The 17,626-nt window shown below is 51.6% G+C and overlaps 1 protein-coding gene across 1 annotated transcript in view; it reads right to left on the bottom strand.

Annotated features, from left to right (window-relative positions):
* TBC1D24 (TBC1 domain family member 24) overlaps positions 1-17,626 on the bottom strand; it is a 40,540-nt gene that overhangs the window by 5,121 nt on the left and 17,793 nt on the right. Inside the window, exons 2-9 of the mRNA XM_032976064.2 lie at positions 12,633-12,804; positions 11,709-12,102; positions 11,125-11,265; positions 10,297-10,486; positions 9,362-9,536; positions 5,437-5,451; positions 4,151-4,309; positions 2,005-2,068 (exon numbers count right to left, since the gene is read on the bottom strand). Of these exons, the coding sequence (XP_032831955.1) occupies positions 2,005-2,068; positions 4,151-4,309; positions 5,437-5,451; positions 9,362-9,536; positions 10,297-10,486; positions 11,125-11,265; positions 11,709-12,102; positions 12,633-12,784 (1,290 nt within the window). The 5' untranslated portion in view covers positions 12,785-12,804. The remainder of the gene's footprint in view (positions 1-2,004; positions 2,069-4,150; positions 4,310-5,436; positions 5,452-9,361; positions 9,537-10,296; positions 10,487-11,124; positions 11,266-11,708; positions 12,103-12,632; positions 12,805-17,626) is intronic.

Here is a 17,626-nt window from a genome sequence, read left to right as displayed (position 1 = left end):
GGCAGTGCCGCATTATCCTAGTAGCTAAATACAAATGCTACGGGCCCCGCACTTTCAAGGGCCCCGCGCTAAACGCTTTCAAGCTATCAATTCCGGTTCAGCGATTCTGCACTTGCTCTATTACTATAGTACTATACCGCCCTTCAACTTTTATGAACGACTGGGTGTTGAAGGTTAGCGATTTGTCGTAGTATCTGGCTGTATAGAAAATGAAAAAATACAATTACTTGACTATGCAAGTTCAACTTTTGATGTTTTAATATTTCTGTGGTTTATTTATTGCCCCTTTACAAACATCACGCTACAGGCCCCGCACTAGCTTCATCCGGCACTGCATAGGGGGTTGGGCGACTGTGTGGGTGGTCCGTGATGCTACGCAATTTCAGAGACACGTGCACACAGAGACACGTGCACACAGAGACACGTGCACACAGACACGTGCACACAGAGATGCATACACAAGAGATAAATACGTAGAGATGTTTTCAGATACAAACAGAGATAAATAGATACAAACACAGCGATGCACATATATACAGAGATAAATCGATACATACACAAAGATACATAGAGATACCACATTGTGTACTGTGTGTACTATAAACTATTAAATAAATATTTTTCTTTTACCAGATGAGCTATGTAGCTCTTTTACAGAAGCCACCTGGCCACAAATGAGAGCTCCAAGTGGCTTAGCACGTGGCAGTTTATAGCGGCCAAAACTCTCAATGCACGTTGATATTAAATGTGGAGGTGAAAGCCGGAGGACCCGGTGAAAAATTAACGCGACCACGGGGAGACAGAGACACGCAAACTCCAAATATACAGCAGCAGCAGGCGTCAGGGTCGGGTTCGAACCCACGACCTCCTGTGTACCATGCGAGGTAGTTAACATCTCATAGCCACCGTGATGATGATGAGAGAGAGAGACACGCAAACTCCAAATATACAGCAGCAGGCTTCAGGGTCGGGATGGAACCCACGACCTCCTGTAGACCAGGCGAGGTAGTTAACATCTCCTAGCCACCGTGATGATGATGATGAGAGAGACAGAGACACGCAAACTCCAAATATACAGCAGCAGGCGTCAGGGTCGGGTTCGAACCCACGACCTCCTGTGTACCATGCGAGGTAGTTAACATCTCCTAGCCACCGTGGTGCCCAACTACTTAGCAGGCGACGGTCTCGTCGTGGGGTTTTCGCTCTCGTCACCATTTTTTTTGGCGCTAATCTCCTACGACTACTACGAATACTACGACCGCTACGAGCGCATCGAGCGAGGGAAACCTCAACAGCAGACGGCATATTGCAGCTACTTTTTACGTTGCTCTGTACAATAACGAAGACAAAGATTACCCCGTGTGGCCTCGAACGGACTGCTGGGGCAAGCGCACGAGGGGGTGGGGTGGCCAACACCTCAAACCTTCGTCACCCCGGGGCTGACGTTTAACGCACCGGGTAATCATTCAAGGCCGAGTTGACCTAGGCAAGACCCAGGACCGGTTCAGATATCCGTCGCCGACGTTGCCCGTGAGCGGGAATCGAACCCGGTTCGCAGCACGGGTGCGCTGCCCGCCGCCACACAAATGAGATACACGCGCTAAAACATTCACGCAAATGCATGCACGCAGCACACATGGCTGCCGTGGCCGCCTTTGACATCGACCACGTACGAATGTCGAACTTCTTTCGCGCCGTACGTAGGGCAGCTGAACGCAAAAAAAAACACTTCGAAAAGAAAACGAGAGTTTTCAGTCGAGATTCAAAGGCGCACAACAGCTCCCCGGTGGCGCTCCCTAACATCGGAAGAGCGGCGTTCCAGACGGCCGGAGCAGCGCACCTGAAAGCGCCGCGTTTGTTCGACGGCCAGCCAAAAAAAGCCCCTGGGCTCGGCAAGACGTCTCAGCTAGCCGGAAACGCGGGGCTCCAAATCCCGTGCCCCTGCCCCCCCCCGCGTTAGTCCGGTTTTATTGCTCGAGACAGCATCGCGGATCACACACAGACCTCGCCCTCCGTAGTCTTTATGAGTAGAACGGTCGGCTCGTGTCCATCGCAGTGCGTGTAGAATCTGCGCACAACAAAGACACATTGTGCATGTTGATTGACCCCATGAATAACCCAACGGGTAATGGATATACATTGATATTTAAATGAATACGTTTACCCCAAAACCCACCACCTCCTGGGAGACAAATGCGGCTGGGCGTGGTGCTGGCTACACACCCACCCCCTTTGTGTGCTGTGCCGGGCCTTCATCAGATGCTCGCTAACAACACTTGCCCCAACAGCCTCTTAATGTACGTATGTAGAACTTCTTCCACGCCGCACGTAGCCAACCGCGCTAATCGGAGGCGCGGGGGGAAGGACAACAAGCTAAACACAAAAAGGAGTTCTAAAAAGAGAGGAGTTTGTCAATCTGAATGACCATTGGAAACCTCATTTGCCAGTAACAAAATATGAGAATTGTTTTTTTTTACCCTTTTATCTGGCAACAAAACTGACACCTTTTTTTAAAAAAGGAGTCATGTTTACATTGACCACAATACCTGCGGTCGGAACGCAAACAAAAAAATAACAACTCTGATAATGTATGTGGCACTGTCCTTGAAATTGATTGGTCCACACCTGAGACAGCTTTCCTTAGAGCCTCGTTTCACATGGTGTTGTGCGCCTTTTGGCGTCTTCTGGTCCAACACCATGTGAGACGAGGCTCTAAGGAAAGCTGTCTCGGGTGTGGACCAATCAATTTCAAGGACAGTGCCACATACATTATCAGAGTTGTGTTCTTGCTTGCGTTCCCGACCGCAGGTATTGTGGTCAACGCAAACATGACTCCTTGTAAAAAAAAGGTGTCAGTTTTGTTGCCAGATAAAAGGGTAAAAAAAAACAATGATCACAATCCGAATGACGTTTTAAAATATGGCTTCGCAATATCGGGAAGGAAGAGCGTTCCAGACGGTCGCGGAAGCGCACCCGAAAGCGCCGCGCGATGCGGTGACTGCTTTCGTTGTTCGATGGCAGAGCCAAAAGCTGCCGCCGCTGCTGCCGCTGCCGCTACTGCTGCGACGATGACCAGAGTTGCCATGACGGTCAAGGTCTATTGAGGATTGGGGGTGCGGGGGATCGAGATCATCTTGCCGTATGTCGACGTTCACGTGACCACAGAATCGGAATCGGCTGAACACGTAGCAAGCTTTCGCGACCAATATTTATTCATAGTAAAGGTTTTTGGGGTTAGATCGCGCGGGTATGAATGTTGTGCCGTAACCCTCCACCACCCGACACGGCTAATTAGTAAGGGATTTGTCACGTAGACAAAACGCCAATTAGTTTACTACTTCGGCCCACCGGTGCATTGGAGAGTAAAACCACAACATTTACAGTTTGAGTAGTACGGCGTTTCGCTGGTAATTACATCCAGCATCATCAGGCATCGCCCGATGATGCTGGATGTAACGAAACTGGCACGGTTCTGTTTACGTGACAAATCCCTTACTAATTGGCTGTGTCGGGTGGTGGAGGGTTACGACACAACATTTATACCGACGCGATCTAACCCTAAAACTTTTATGATGGACACAATCAGAATGTTTATTTATTCATACCGCAGCAGCAGGAGGAATCCGAAGAGCTGTAAAGCTCTTTATCACAGATGTCCCGTCAGGGCACGGCGTCAGGACGTGACAACAACAACAACACAAGATACGCGACGGGAGTGCATCGTTTCGGAAAGGTAAACCAATCACTGAACAGAAATGAACTTTGATTTAAAGCTTTCGTGACTGCAGGGATTCATATTCTTGGCTCTTTCGGTAAAGTCACCACGTAGAAGGGAAACAATAAAATAATAAAAATATAAAACAACAAAATTCTCACGACGTTTCGACTGCAACACGAGCGATCATCGTCGGGTGCGGAAACCACGGCGAGAAAATTTGAAAAAAAAAACGTCGTTGAGAATTATATCGTTTCACATTATTTTTATTATTGCATTGCTTCCCTTCTACGTGCCTTCACCGAAAGAGCCGAGAATAGAAATTAACTTTTTGTTTAAACATCACAAAGGGGAAAAACCCACGCAGCTAATTCACCACTTATTATTCCTTCGGAAGCGACCTGGGCCGCCACGAATGAGAGCTGGGCCCACTACCTGCTGAGGCTGTACCCGTGCTCCGCGGTCGTGAAGAGCAGCAGCGGGCGCGTGAGCGTGAACCTCTCCGGGATCCACGACCACACGGCGTGCATCTGCTGGGCGGACACCACGTCCGAGTGCACCGCGCTCAGGTCCACGGACAGCTGCACGCTCCGCCTGCGAGGGAGCGAGCGAGCGACGGCGGCATCACGATCGATCAGCATCATTAGAATCACAAGAGCTGTGAAGCACTTTTTTGTTTTTAACACACACACACGCACGCACGCACACACGCAGATGTCCAGTAAACGGGGGCGCCACGGGGTCGGAACGTCGCAGCAACACACGATGGTACATCAGCAGCAGGCGGCGGCATCAGCAGTCAGTTTAACACGCAGTAGGGCTTCCGCGACCAATACCATCCGTAATAAGAGGTTTTTTTTTTGGGTTGGATCGCGTAAATGTATAAATGTTGTGTCGTTAAACCCGCCAACACCCGGCACGGCCAACTAGTAAGGTTTGTCACGTGAACAGAACGTGCATTAATCGTTACTAGTACAGCACACCGCTGTGTTTTTATATATTTTTTGCTATTAAGGTATTTTTCATTACTAGGAGTACTAATAAAATAGTAGCAGTGTCAGTAGCGGAAGTAACAGTCGCCGTACGTAGCAGTGTTAGTGGGCGTTTCAGTACCAACAGCAGCAAAGGTTAAGAAGCGTTAAGAAAAAAAACGCCACTTTTTTCAAATTTTCTTGCTGTGGTTTTCACACCTGATGATGATTGCTCGTGTTGCAGTCGAAACGTCGCGAGAATTTGATTGTTTTATATTTTTTATTATTTTATTGTTTCCCTTCCACGTGGTGACTTTACCGAAAGAACCAAGAATATATAACAGTGGTGTAAAGTCACGTAGAAGGGAAATTGTTTTATATTTTTATTATTTTATTGTTTCCCTTCTACGTGGTGACTTTACCGAAAGAACCAAGAATATAGTGGCAAAGGCGTCAGTCCCAGCGGCATTCATAGCGACGTCAGTTACGGTCACAGCGAGTCAGGAACAGGAGCAGAGAGGAATTGTAGCAAGCGTAACATCAGTGTCAGCGGCCGTAGTTTGAGTGTGTGCCATGAATAGCAAAGTCGGCAAAAAAAACAGCAGCACTAGCAGCAGCAATTTCAGCGATGACAACAGCAGTGGTGGCAGTCCGACTCTCAAGATCAGCAGCGGCAGTACCAACAACGTGATCACAGGCGTCCGCAGGATTGCAAATCATCGGCAACTCCGAATGAAAAGTAAATCTTACTTTTGCTTGTGAGGGCTTGTTTTAAAGATCGGAAGAAAAGCAGTCGGTTTCGCAGAGGGAAAGACAACAGTTGAGAAGATAAGAGATTCATTCGTCGAAGCCAAACTGCACGCAAAGTGTAGAGCGCACGACGCACGTGGACACAACCCTACCACTACCTTGCCTCTATACCCCCCCCTTCACCAAAAAACATTGACCGGCATGGTGAAGTATGGTCAAACAACCCCGATAACTGATAGGGCGTGTAGGCACCCTCATCCAGCAGTGGACTAACAAAGGGCTGTAGAATTATTATTTATATTTGTATAATAGTAATGATGATGACGATGACGCCCATTCATATTTATACGGCGTCATTCTTTGAATTCGCATTTCAAATCGCGGTCGAATTTGTGTCAAGTGCGCGGTTCTGCGGGAAACCACAGACGAGCGGAATGAGAATCGTATTTATTCATGCTGGGGGAATCCGATGAGCTATGAAGCTCTTGGTCACAGATATCCAGTGGGGGCCACGGGGTCAGAAAGTTACAATGACAAACAAATACAAAAACACGGTATGGGTGCAAAGTACACGGAAGGTAAACAAATCACTTAACAGAATATATATACATTATGAGACCTCCTTTGCCAGTAACAAGATATAGTAATAGGTTTTACCATTTTAACTGGCACAAAAACTGACACCTTTATTCAAGGCATCATGTTTGCAATAACCACAACACAAGCAGTCAAAATGCAAACAAAACAGACAACTCTGATAATAATATTGGCACTGTCCTTGAATTTGATTGGTCCACACCCGAGACGGCTTTTCTTAGAGTCTCGTCTCCACAGGTGTTGGACCAGAAGACGCCAAAAGGCGTACAACTCAAAAACAGCGCACTATCAGAGTATTGAGGGCTCGGGGTGAGCATTTACACTATGAGACCTCCTTTGCCAGCAACAAGATATAGTAATAGGTTTTACCCCTTTTAACTGGCAGGGTAGTCCCCGACTTACAATGGAGATGCGTTACGACGGCCCCATCGTAAGTCAAAAATATCGTAAGGCCGAAGATGGCCTTAGCTTACCCAGGAGTCTTAAAGAATGTTGATAATTTAGCAAAACAGAGCAATTTACAGTACCGTACGGTATTAACTATATACTGTACGTATTTATTAATGACAATACTGTATTGCACAGTAAAATTTAAAGTAAAAAAAACAAGGAAAAATTCTTAGCCTACCTATATGAACCGCAATTTCATAGAAAGTTTTTTTCAGGAAATAATCCTATCTGCTATTAAAAAAAAAAACTTTTAACATGCATTGAACGTATGTATCGTGGTAACCCTAAAATGAAATCGCTAAAGCTACGTATCACACGTGCATTGAACGTATCGTAACGTATCATATTGTAACTGTACTCACCAACATTCTGTCCGTCGTCTGCATACATGAACGATGTCGGGTTGTTGATGGCTACATTAACTTAGTTGTCGGAAGAGGAGGATGGCGATGATCAAGTTACAGTATCGTAACTTGCAGTACGCCGCTGCGTTTGCCTGCCGCGCGAAATTAAAAATATTTGACCATTTTGTCGTATCGCTATCGCCATCGTAAGATCGAAATATCGTAAGTCGGACCATCGCAAGTCGGGGACTACCTGTACAAATAAAACTAAGCCACATTTCTATCTTGCCAGGTACAGCCCCACTGAGCTATCTATGGGACCTTTTTGCCAGTACCAAAATAATGAAAAAGGTCCCACGGATATAACTGCTCGACCCGAGCCACAAGTCTTCTGGTACTCGTGTAGAGGACCACCGCGGGGAACCAACGAAGGGCGACCGCGGGAAGGGGTTCCAGCAGAAAGGGGAGTGCCGGAAGGGCGAGAGAGAGAGAGGGAGTAGAAAGACCCCAGGTAGAAGGAGGAGGAGAGAGCCAGGCGAAAGGGTGAAGCCCGGGCTAAGGGGAGGAGAGAGTGAGAAAGAGGAGTCGGAGAGAGAGAGGAGCCAGGTAGCAGGGAGAAAGGCTCCTGGGCCGGAGGCGCAATGGAGGCTACGGTAGGATGAGTAACGGGGGGGGGGGGGGGGGGAAGCCCTGACGAAGGTGGAGGGAGTCAGGAGAGAGGGCGACAGTCAGGGAGTTGGGGGGTACGCGACACAGAAAGAGGAGTGTGGATGTCGGCGTGAACAAACGGCAAGCGGCCCTGAACATTCTACCCTGGGTCTCCGTCGGAGTCTGTAATCACGAAGCACGACTCCACTTTGTGCTGCCCGCCCTTTGGAGTTCTCTGGTCCAGCACTGGTGGCGTAGGGCCAATCAGTTTCAAAGACAATGCATATAGAATTATGAGAGCATGTTTTTTTTTGCATGTTCACCACAAGCACCGTGTGCGGTTAATGCAGACTTGATGCCTTGCGGAAGGTATCCATTTGGTGTTCAAACATCTTCACACAACTCCTCCTGTTTAATTGCCAGAAACGGTGAAACACACCCAGCTATTCAACTTCTGTTTCAGAAGCGACCTGGCCACAAAATGAGAGCTCTCGACGAAGTGGCTTGCGAAGTGGAAATTAAATAGCAGCAAAGTAATCATCTAAATCAATGGTTCTGAACCTGGGGTGCCACACACCCCCTGGGGGTAGCGAGACACGGACAGATTTTCTTAAAAGGTAAATCACCGAAAACACAAATTAAGCACGGGGCAAGAGTTACAACTTACTTTGTTTCATCAAACCCCATGTCTTTATTAACATTACACACGTTTTAATGAGCGAGAATCGAAGGGGTGCAACGCTGCAGTAAAGGATAGGAACCACTGATCTAAATAATGTAAAAGCGGCAAGGCCAGCCACCGACAATTTCCCAAGCTCTGTGGTCCCACACGGGGGAAGTTCGGCCAACCATAGGTCTTGTGCCCGTGAAACTTGGCACCCAGGCGTGGTGCCGGCAACACCACCACCTCTCACGTGCCATTCTGGGCTTCATAGGTGCTCACTCGCAGCACTTGCCCCAACAACAGCCTGCATTGGCTGTACAGGGGGAGTGTAGCAGTCATCACAATAGTAATTTCAACTTGTAAATTGTCACCTGCGCAGCATTCGCTCTCTCGAAGACAGAGAGAAAGAGAGAGAGGGCGACTCAGAGGCGCGTGGTACCAGACAAGCGAGGAAGGCAGCAGAGCATCCAGTGCCAACAAATGCCCAAGCTCTGTGACCCTCTACGTATGCAGGTGTTCTCATCGGCCAATTCACGAGCGCTTGCATGTGGTGGGAAACCGGAGCACCCTGGGAGAGAGAAACCCCACGCGTGCGAGGGGGAAACTCTCTATCCCATACAGACGGAACAGGGGGAGTCCACATTTTTTGCCGTACTGCCCTTCGGGAAAGCCAGGGCATTGCAACTCCTCGTCGCCCACGGGAAGGAAGTTTCACAACATTCGTACAATCCACCAACCTTCCACAGCGCTGGCATACAGTCCACGTACATAGCCACCACCGCCGCCTAGCTATACCAGAATCAGAATCTTTATTTATACTGGAGGAATCTGACAAGCCTTGAAGCTCTTACTCAGATGTCCAGTATATATGTGTGTGTGTGTACGTGCAAGTGTGTGTTTGGCATAGTAGGGTGCACAGGTGATGCATCTGCCAGTCAACCCATGGCACCCGGGTGTGTCCCGTGACCTCCTGCCAGCGAGCCTTTGACACGTCACGCGACGGCCTCGGAGTGCGCCTGGCCTGGCACGAGCGCTGTGGTGACATCACCGGATGGCGGCTGTTGTTGCCGTTGTGTGTGTGCGCGTGCGTGCATGTGCACGTCCGTATTTGCGTGTGTGTGCGTGTGTGTGCGTGTGTGTGCGCGTGCGTGTGTGCGCGTGCGTGTGTGTGCGTGCATGCGCGTACGTGCGTGGGCGTGTACGTGCGTGCGTGCGCGAGTACCTGCGATGCACGCGCGAGATCCCTGCCGCCTGCAGGGCGCTCTCGTTGGCCAGGCGCAGCAGGGAGATCTCCCGGCGGGACAGCAGACGCACGCGGAAGCCTCGGTCCAAAAGCCGCGTCGGGGACACGTGCAGAGAGAGGGAGCGAGCAAACGAGCGGATCTCTCCGCACACTCCTGCACGCAGAGAGACAGAGATTGCAGAGAGAGACAGAGCAACGCACAAAGATCCCCCGGAGAGCCTCAACAGACTTTAGGGACAAGTGCTGTTATCCGATAAAGGCCAGCACGGTGCACGACTCGGCGTGGGTGTTTAGACTCGGCGTGGGTGTTTAGACTCGGCGTGGGCGTTTAGATTCGGCGTGGGTGTTTAGACTCGGCGTGGGTGTTTAGACTCGGCGTGGGTGTTTAGACTCGGAGTGGGTGTTTAGACTCGGCGTGGGTGTTTAGACTCGGCGTGGGTGTTTAGACTCTGAGTGGGTGTTTAGACTCGGCGTGGGTGTTTAGACTCTGAGTGGGTGTTTAGACTCGGCGTGGGCGTTTAGACTCGGCGTGGGTGTTTAGACTCTGCGTGGGTGTTTAGATTCGGCGTGGGTGTTTAGACTCTGCGTGGGTGTTTAGACTCGGCGTGGGTGTTTAGACTCGGCGTGGGTGTTTAGACTCGGCGTGGGTGTTTAGACTCGGCGTGGGTGTTTAGACTCGGCGTGGGTGTTTAGACTCGGCGTGGGTGTTTAGACTCGGCGTGGGTGTTTAGACTCGGCGTGGGTGTTTAGACTCGGCGTGGGTGTTTAGACTCGGCGTGGGTGTTTAGACTCGGCGTGGGTGTTTAGGCTCGGCGTCGGTGTTTAGACTCGGCGTGGGTGTTTAGATTCTGCGCCGGCGTATCAACTTGGCACGTCGGTGTTAAGATGTGGTGTTAACGAAAATCGGGCCACACCGTCCTGGCTGGTGGGGCCGGGGCTGTTTGTGAGCGCCCGTTTCTTCACGCTGCTTTTGAACAGCTTGAGGAGGGCGAGCGCCGTGCGGTACAGCACCTTGTGTCCCTCCAGCAGGAAGCAGTCGAACACGCGCACGGCAAACTCAAAGGGCAGGTCCTCAAACAGCCAGCGCAGCCAGCCGCTGTACACCTACTCACAACAAATACGCACAGAACAGCCAGCCGCTGTACACCTACTCACAGCGCACACACACAGAACAGCCAGCCGCTGTACACCTACTCACAACAAATACGCACAGAACAGCCAGCCGCTATACACCTACTCACAGCATACACACAGAACAGCCAGCCGCTGTACATCTACTCACAGCACACACACAGAACAACCAGCCACTGTACACTTACTCACAGCACACACACACACAGAACAGCCAGCCGCTGTACACCTACTCACAGCGCACACACAGAACAGCCAGCCACTGTACACTTACTCACAGCACACACACACACAGAACAGCCAGCCACTGTACACCCACTCACAGTGCACACACACACAACAGCCAGCCGCTGTACACCTACTCAGCACACACACACACAGAACAGCCAGCCGCTGTACATCTACTTACAGCGGACACACACAGAACAGCCAGCCGCTGTACACCTACTCACAGCGCACACACACAGAACAGCCAGCCGCTGTACACCTACTCACAGCGCACACACACACAGAAAAATACAGCGTAACAAAGACACACCGACGCACAGACCACATAGTGTATGATACACGGTGTACGTCGAAAGCACACTGAGGTGAGGGCCGGTCCCCACCTGCAGCACGTCCTGCTCACGGGAGACGATGATGCGGTGGGCGCTGGGGCAGTACTTGGCAGCGAGGTCGCCAAAGGTCATGCAGGATGCCTCGAAGCCCAGGAACGTCTGGTCCAGTAGGTGCAGGCGCGGCGCCTGCTTCTATAACAGCAGTAGCAGCAACAGCAGTAGCAGAATCGGTAAACTATTTAAACTACTCTTTAACGAGAGATGTTAACTACCTCGCCCGGTATACAGGAGGTCGTGAGTTCGACCCCGACCCTGACGCCTGCTGTATTTTTGGAGTTAGCGTCTCTCTCTCTCTCTCTCTCCCCGCGCGGCCGTGCGGATTTTTTCCTCCGGGTCCTCCGGTTTTTCCCTCCACATTTAGTAACATGCGTTTATAGTATTTGGCTGCTGTACACATTGCCTACACGCTACGCCACATCGTTGAGCTATCATCTGTGGCCAGGTGGCTTCTGAAAGAGGGCCTTACCTGCTAAAACATAGTTATTTTGTTTTATTTAGCATAAAACTTGCAGTACGCGTCAAAGAGGCTTTCGCACCGCGAGCACTCGCGGCATCTGAAGCTCAACCTCGCCCACCTCGTCGGCCGCCCCCCCGCCGTGCGCCAGGATCCTGGCGGCGCCGGCGAACAGCTCGGCCTCGGAGCGCGAGTAGTGCGCCAGCAGCGCCACGGTGGCCGGCAGCGCCGGGCAGAACGTCACGTCCGGGAAGTGCAGCTCAACGGCGCGCAGGACCCTCGCCGCGGCGAGCCGGCCCGCCGCCGTCAGGCAGTAGCGCGGCGTGGCCCAGCCGTCGGCGAAGCCCGGCGTAGGCGGGGCGGCCGAGCCGGAGGAGGGGAGCAGGCGGGAGAGGCGGGGAGCGGAGTCGCGGTACACGGAGGCGTCCGGCGTGACGAGCCGGCACGGCAGCGAGGAGAGGGCGTGGCGGTAGAAGGCGGCACGCGACGAGTGCTCGGTGGAGAAACGGCCGGACCTGCGTGGCGGAGGGCAACGGCGGTGAGACGAGCGGCGGTGGTGACGGTGGTGACGACGGTGGCGACGACGGTGGTGACAGTGGTGACGGTGGTGACGACGGTGGTGGCGAGCGGTAGCGTAGCGGTTAGAGCGCTGCGCTACGGACCCGGCAACCCGAGTTCGATTCCCGCTCACGGCCAACACCGGTGAGGATTATCCGAGCCGGTCTTGGGCCTCCCCGTGTTCGACTCGGCCTTAAATGAGTACCTGGTGTAGCGGTGTGCAGTAAACATCGCCACTGGGGAGACAAAGTCGGCCGTGCGTGGTGTTGGCCACCCACCCCCCTAGTGTGCCGTGCCGGGCTTCATAGGTGCTGCTACTCGCTAACAGCACTTGCCCCAACAGTCTGTTAAGGCCATGTGGCTTCGGCGTTGACGGCGCCGCTGGCGACAATGTCGCTGTTGGTGGCAATGCCGACGCAGCCATGGCCATCGTGGGGTATTGAGGCGGGGGTTGGGAGGCACGCGCAGAGGCCGCACACACTCTCACCTGGCCATGAGCTTGAGCTGCATCTGCTCGACCGAACGGAAGAACGCTTCGTCCACGTTGCCACCGCCGCCGCCGCCGCCATCGTTGCCGTGCTCGGGCATCCGATCCCAGTCGATGAATTCCATCGAGTCCGCTTCATCGTGCTTGTCCATGCCCAGCCGGCAGCGGGTGCCTGCGTGCGCGCGGGTGCGTTGCACAGTGAGCTGGCGCGGTGGGGATCGTGGCCGGTGCATCTGGCAGTCACCCGGGGTCGGCCAACAACCAGAACACCCAGGTACGTCCCGTTACCTCCTGCGCGCAAGAGAGCCTTCGACGCTTCACGTTACGGCCCAAAATTTCACCTGGCACGCGGCACAAGCGCCGTGGTGATGCCACCACCACTCTGCGGCGGATGGCGGCTGTCGTTGCTGTGCAGGGGAAAACGGCACCGCAAACCCAGCACCCCGAGCTCGATCCCCGCCCAGGGCTAATTTTGGACGGTGATTATCTGAACCAGTCCTGGCCCTCTTTCCGAGGTCGAACGAGCCTTACATGAGTAGAGCACTTGGGGAAGTCTGAAAACATCAACGCTGGGGAGACAAAGGTAGCTGGGCGTGGTGCTGGCCACACACTAGCCCCTTACGGACCGCGGTGACCTTAATAGGTGCTCGCAAACAGCACTTAATAGCAACATCGCTCCCTACTGGCAGAGTAATGCCCACTGCTGATCGAGGGACAGATACGATGCTGATGTTGATGCGGTTACTTACGATGCCGATGCTACTTACATATTGCACTGCTACTGCTGAATAAATAGTGGTAATGGTTCTGGTGTTGATAACGCTGACAATACTGTGTGTATGTGTATGTGCTGTGAGTATGTGTACAGCGGCTGGCTGTTCTGTGTGTGTGTGTGCTGAGTAGGTGTACAGCGGCTGGCTGTTCTGTGTGTGTGTATGCTGTGTGTAGGTGTTCAGCGGCTGGCTGTTCTGTGTGTGTGTATGCTGTGTGTAGGTGTTCAGCGGCTGGCTGTTCTGTGTGTGTATGCTGTGTGTAGGTGTACAGCGGCTGGCTGTTCTGTGTGTGTGCTGTGAGTAGGTGTACAGTGGCTGGCTGTTCTGTGTGTGTGCTGTGAGTAGGTGTACAGCGGATGGCTGTTCTGTGTGTATGTGCTGTGAGTAGGTGTACAGTGGCTGGCTGTTCTGTGTGTGTGCTGTGAGTAGGTTTACAGCGGCTGGCTGTTCTGTGTGTGTGTGTATGTGCTGTGAGTAGGTGTACAGCGGCTGGCTGTTCTGTGTGTGTGCGCTGTGAGTAGGTGTACAGCGGCTGGCTGTTCTGTGTGTGCTGTGAGTAGGTGTACAGCGGCTGGCTGTTCTGTGTGTGTATGTGCTGTGAGTAGGTGTACAGCGGCTGGCTGTTCTATGTGTGTGTGCGCTGTGAGTAGGTGTACAGCGGCTGGCTGTTCTGTGTGTGTGTGCTGTGTGTAGGTGTACAGCAGCTGGCTGTTATGTGTGTGTATGCTGTGTGTAGGTGTACAGCGGCTGGCTGTTCTGTGTGTGTATGTGCTGTGAGTAGGTGTACAGCGGCTGGCTGTTCTGTGTGTGTATGTGCTGTGAGTAGGTGTACAGCGGCTGGCTGTTCTGTGTGTGTATGTGCTGTGAGTAGGTGTACAGCGGCTGGCTGTTCTGTGTATGTGTATGTGCTGTGAGTTAAATAAATGCGTGTATAAATCCGACGCTGCTGATGGTTACGTTGCACCCTGCACCAGGTCCTCTCGAGATGTACGGGCATGGAAGGCAAGCTATGAATACGCAATGATAATTATGATGATCTGGTGGTGGGACACCGTGGTAAGGTTGTACGGGATTATGAGAAAAGCTGACGATTACAAAGAGTGGGGGATTTGTCAAGGTGGGGAACACCCGAGTTACTGGGAAAACACGGGATCAACAGACAGTGGCTGCATCATACAAACCTTTGAGATGATCGTATGAATATCCGGTCAAAAGGTTTGCGAGCCTTTTACTAACGAGCGCGTTGTAAACAAGGCAGCCGCATTGTAAACAAAACAAAGTGCGGCGGAATGTCTCGTTTGGTTTGTTTTTGAAGCAAAATAACTGGGATGTGAATGGTGCGGAAATGACAGTACAGTAAAACGTTGGATTGCGAGTAACTTGGTCTGCGAGTGTTTTGCAAGACGAGCAAAAAATTGTAAGTAAATATTAATTTGCTAAACGAGCGAGGGTCTTGCAATATGAGTAATACGTATATACGCTTTGCCTGCGAGCGTCACGTGATCACAACTGATATACGAGTGCTTTGGATTACAAACATGTTTCCGGAACGAATTATGCTGGCAATCCAAGGTTTTACTGTACGTATATTTTTCTGCAGCTTCATCAGCTATAGGATCAGTAGTACCCAAGGCCGTGTTATCCAATAGGCCACAGCAGGCACTATGCCTAGGGCCTCCTCACTCACCCACTGGCCCAGCCACCCACTCGCCCAGCCATCCACTGGCCCAGCCGCCCACTGGCCCAGACACCCACTCGCCCAGCCACACGCCCAGCCACCCACTCGCCCAGCCACACGCCCAGCCACCCACTCGCCCAGCCGCCCACACGCCCAGCCGCCCACTCGCCCAGCCGCCCACTGGCCCAGCCGCCCACTGGCCCAGCCACCCACTCGCCCAGCCACCCACTCGCCCAGCCAACCACCAGGGCCATATTAGTCAATAGGCCACAGTGGGCACTGTGCCTAGGGCCTACAGAAAAAAACTGTGATCATGTTTTTTTGTCGTTTGCATGATAAGAAATGTAACCAAGATGTCTTCTTGAATAAATATATATGTATATAACAAGGATAGCCACAGTGTTTATTACAGAGAGGCAGAGGCATGTCGGTCGTGTTTTTTTTTCACAAGGTGAGAGGAATTCGCACTGGAAATTAACTTTAATTGGAAAATTTGCAAATAAACATCTTTCATAATAAAGGTTTTTGGGTTAGACCGCGTTATTTATAAATGTGTCGTAACCCTCCACCACCCGACACGGCCAATCAGCAAAAAAAGTGTCACGTTGACAAAGGACAAATAATTCTGGCGAATTGCCCGATGATGCTGAATGTAATTACCAGGGAAACGTCGTACTCAAACTGTAAATGTTGTGGATTCACTCTTCAACAACACACCGGTGGGCTAAAGTAGTTAATTATTTGTCCTTTGTCTACGTGACATTTTTTTTGCTGATTGGCCGTGTCGGGTGGTGGAGGGTTACGACACATTTATAAATAATGCAATCTAACCCAAAAACCTTTATTATGAATAATATTGGTCGCGAAAGCCTACGTGTTAAACAAACATCTTTCAATTGCGTTTTATTGCACAACCACACGGATGACAGCGGCGGTCGTAGCATAGGGCAGCAGCAGCAGCAGTACCAGCTGCAGAGAGTTATCACTGAAGACCTACGAAACAGAAGAGCCCTAGGGCCTACAAGAACCTTCATCCGGCCTTGGCAGTCCCATCAACAGCACCATATTTACACGCTGCTGCGCCGATATCAATCGGCTCCGCGAATACATGTGGCAACAGCAGTATCATCAACCTTCGAGTTTGCGAGTATCATCACGATATCAACAGTACAAACAACAGTATAATCATTACCGTCATATGCATAAGCAAACAAGAAATTACTCATTTGGGATTACACACGGCAACATGGCCCCCTATCTAAAGCTACTGCAGAACGTGTCTGCTAAACATAGAACTTCCACGCCTGCCTCGCACTGGAAGAATATCAAAAGTTCGAAGCTCTCTCTCAAGTCTCATCGCCGCCATCACCACCAACAGCATCCAAAACTCTAGGTCTTCCGCATTTCACGAAGTTGATACGCCCTTCAAGGAAAGCACTTCCAGTCTGACCATGACTCGATCGACGCAACGCGGCTGGGGCAGACGGACGGTGCGCACACTGGAGCACGTGCGAATCTTTTAGATATCCTCCGTGAGGTGGACGCGACACACGACGGGCACGTGAAGGTCTGTGGCTGGGCGATAAGGTCAGGTGTTTATATGGGCAATGGTAACCCCACGTCATCTGGTGATATATAAGCACGATGCCAACGCTCTCCACACACGTGCACAAAGACAAATGTCGCCCCAGGCAGCCGACACAAACCGTTGGGACCAGCGCCGGATGAAGGTTCTTGTAGGCCTTCAGTGATAACGCTCTACTGCTGCTGCTGCCCCATGTTACCGCTACCACGGATGTCACTCGCTAAAGCCGACAACAAAAACGGTCTCCGATCAACCGTAGGACAACGCCGCCTTGTTTTGCCTTGCACTGCTACTCTCTATTGAGAAGGAGATTGTGCAAAAAACACAATTTAAAGATGTTTATTTACTAATTTTTTTAATGCTAAAAATCTCGAAAAGTGAATCTCCGGTGTTAATTTCTCTCTCACCTTATGAAATAAAAAACGATAGGCAGGACTCTGCCTCTTTGTATAAACACTGCGCTTATCCTTGCTATGTAAATATATTTATTCAAGAAAGATATCTTAGTTGCATTTTTTTCATCATACAAACAAAAAACAGTCACATTCTGTATCCGTAGGCCCCAGGCAGTGTCTAATGTGGCCTATTGGATAATACGGCTCTGGTCGGTGGGTGAGTGAGTGGGTGGGCGAGTGAGTGGGTGAGCGGGTGGGCGAGTGGGTGGGCGAGTGAGTGGGTGGGCGAGCGAGTGGGTGGGCGGGCGAGTGGGTGAGTGGGTGGGTGAGTGGGTGAGTGGGTGGGCGAGTGGGTGGGCGAGCGGGCGGGCGGGCGAGCGAGTGGGTGAGTGGGTGGGCGGGTGAGTGGGTGAGTGGGTGGGTGGGCGAGTGAGTGGGTGGTTGGGCTAGTGAGTGGGCCTTAGGCACGGTACCTACTGTGCCTATTGGATAAAAAGGCCCTGGTTGGGACAAGTGCTGTGGATGGTGTGGTCAGAACTAAGCCCAGACGCATTTGGCTCCCC

The sequence above is a fragment of the Petromyzon marinus genome, chromosome 58 (genome assembly GCF_048934315.1).
Source record: "Petromyzon marinus isolate PM22_M1 ecotype Great Lakes invasive population chromosome 58, UKy_Petmar_22M1.pri1.0, whole genome shotgun sequence".
NCBI lineage: Eukaryota > Metazoa > Chordata > Hyperoartia > Petromyzontiformes > Petromyzontidae > Petromyzon > Petromyzon marinus.
Note: the sequence above shows the minus strand (reverse complement) of the source record. Positions and strands in the feature narration are given on the sequence as shown.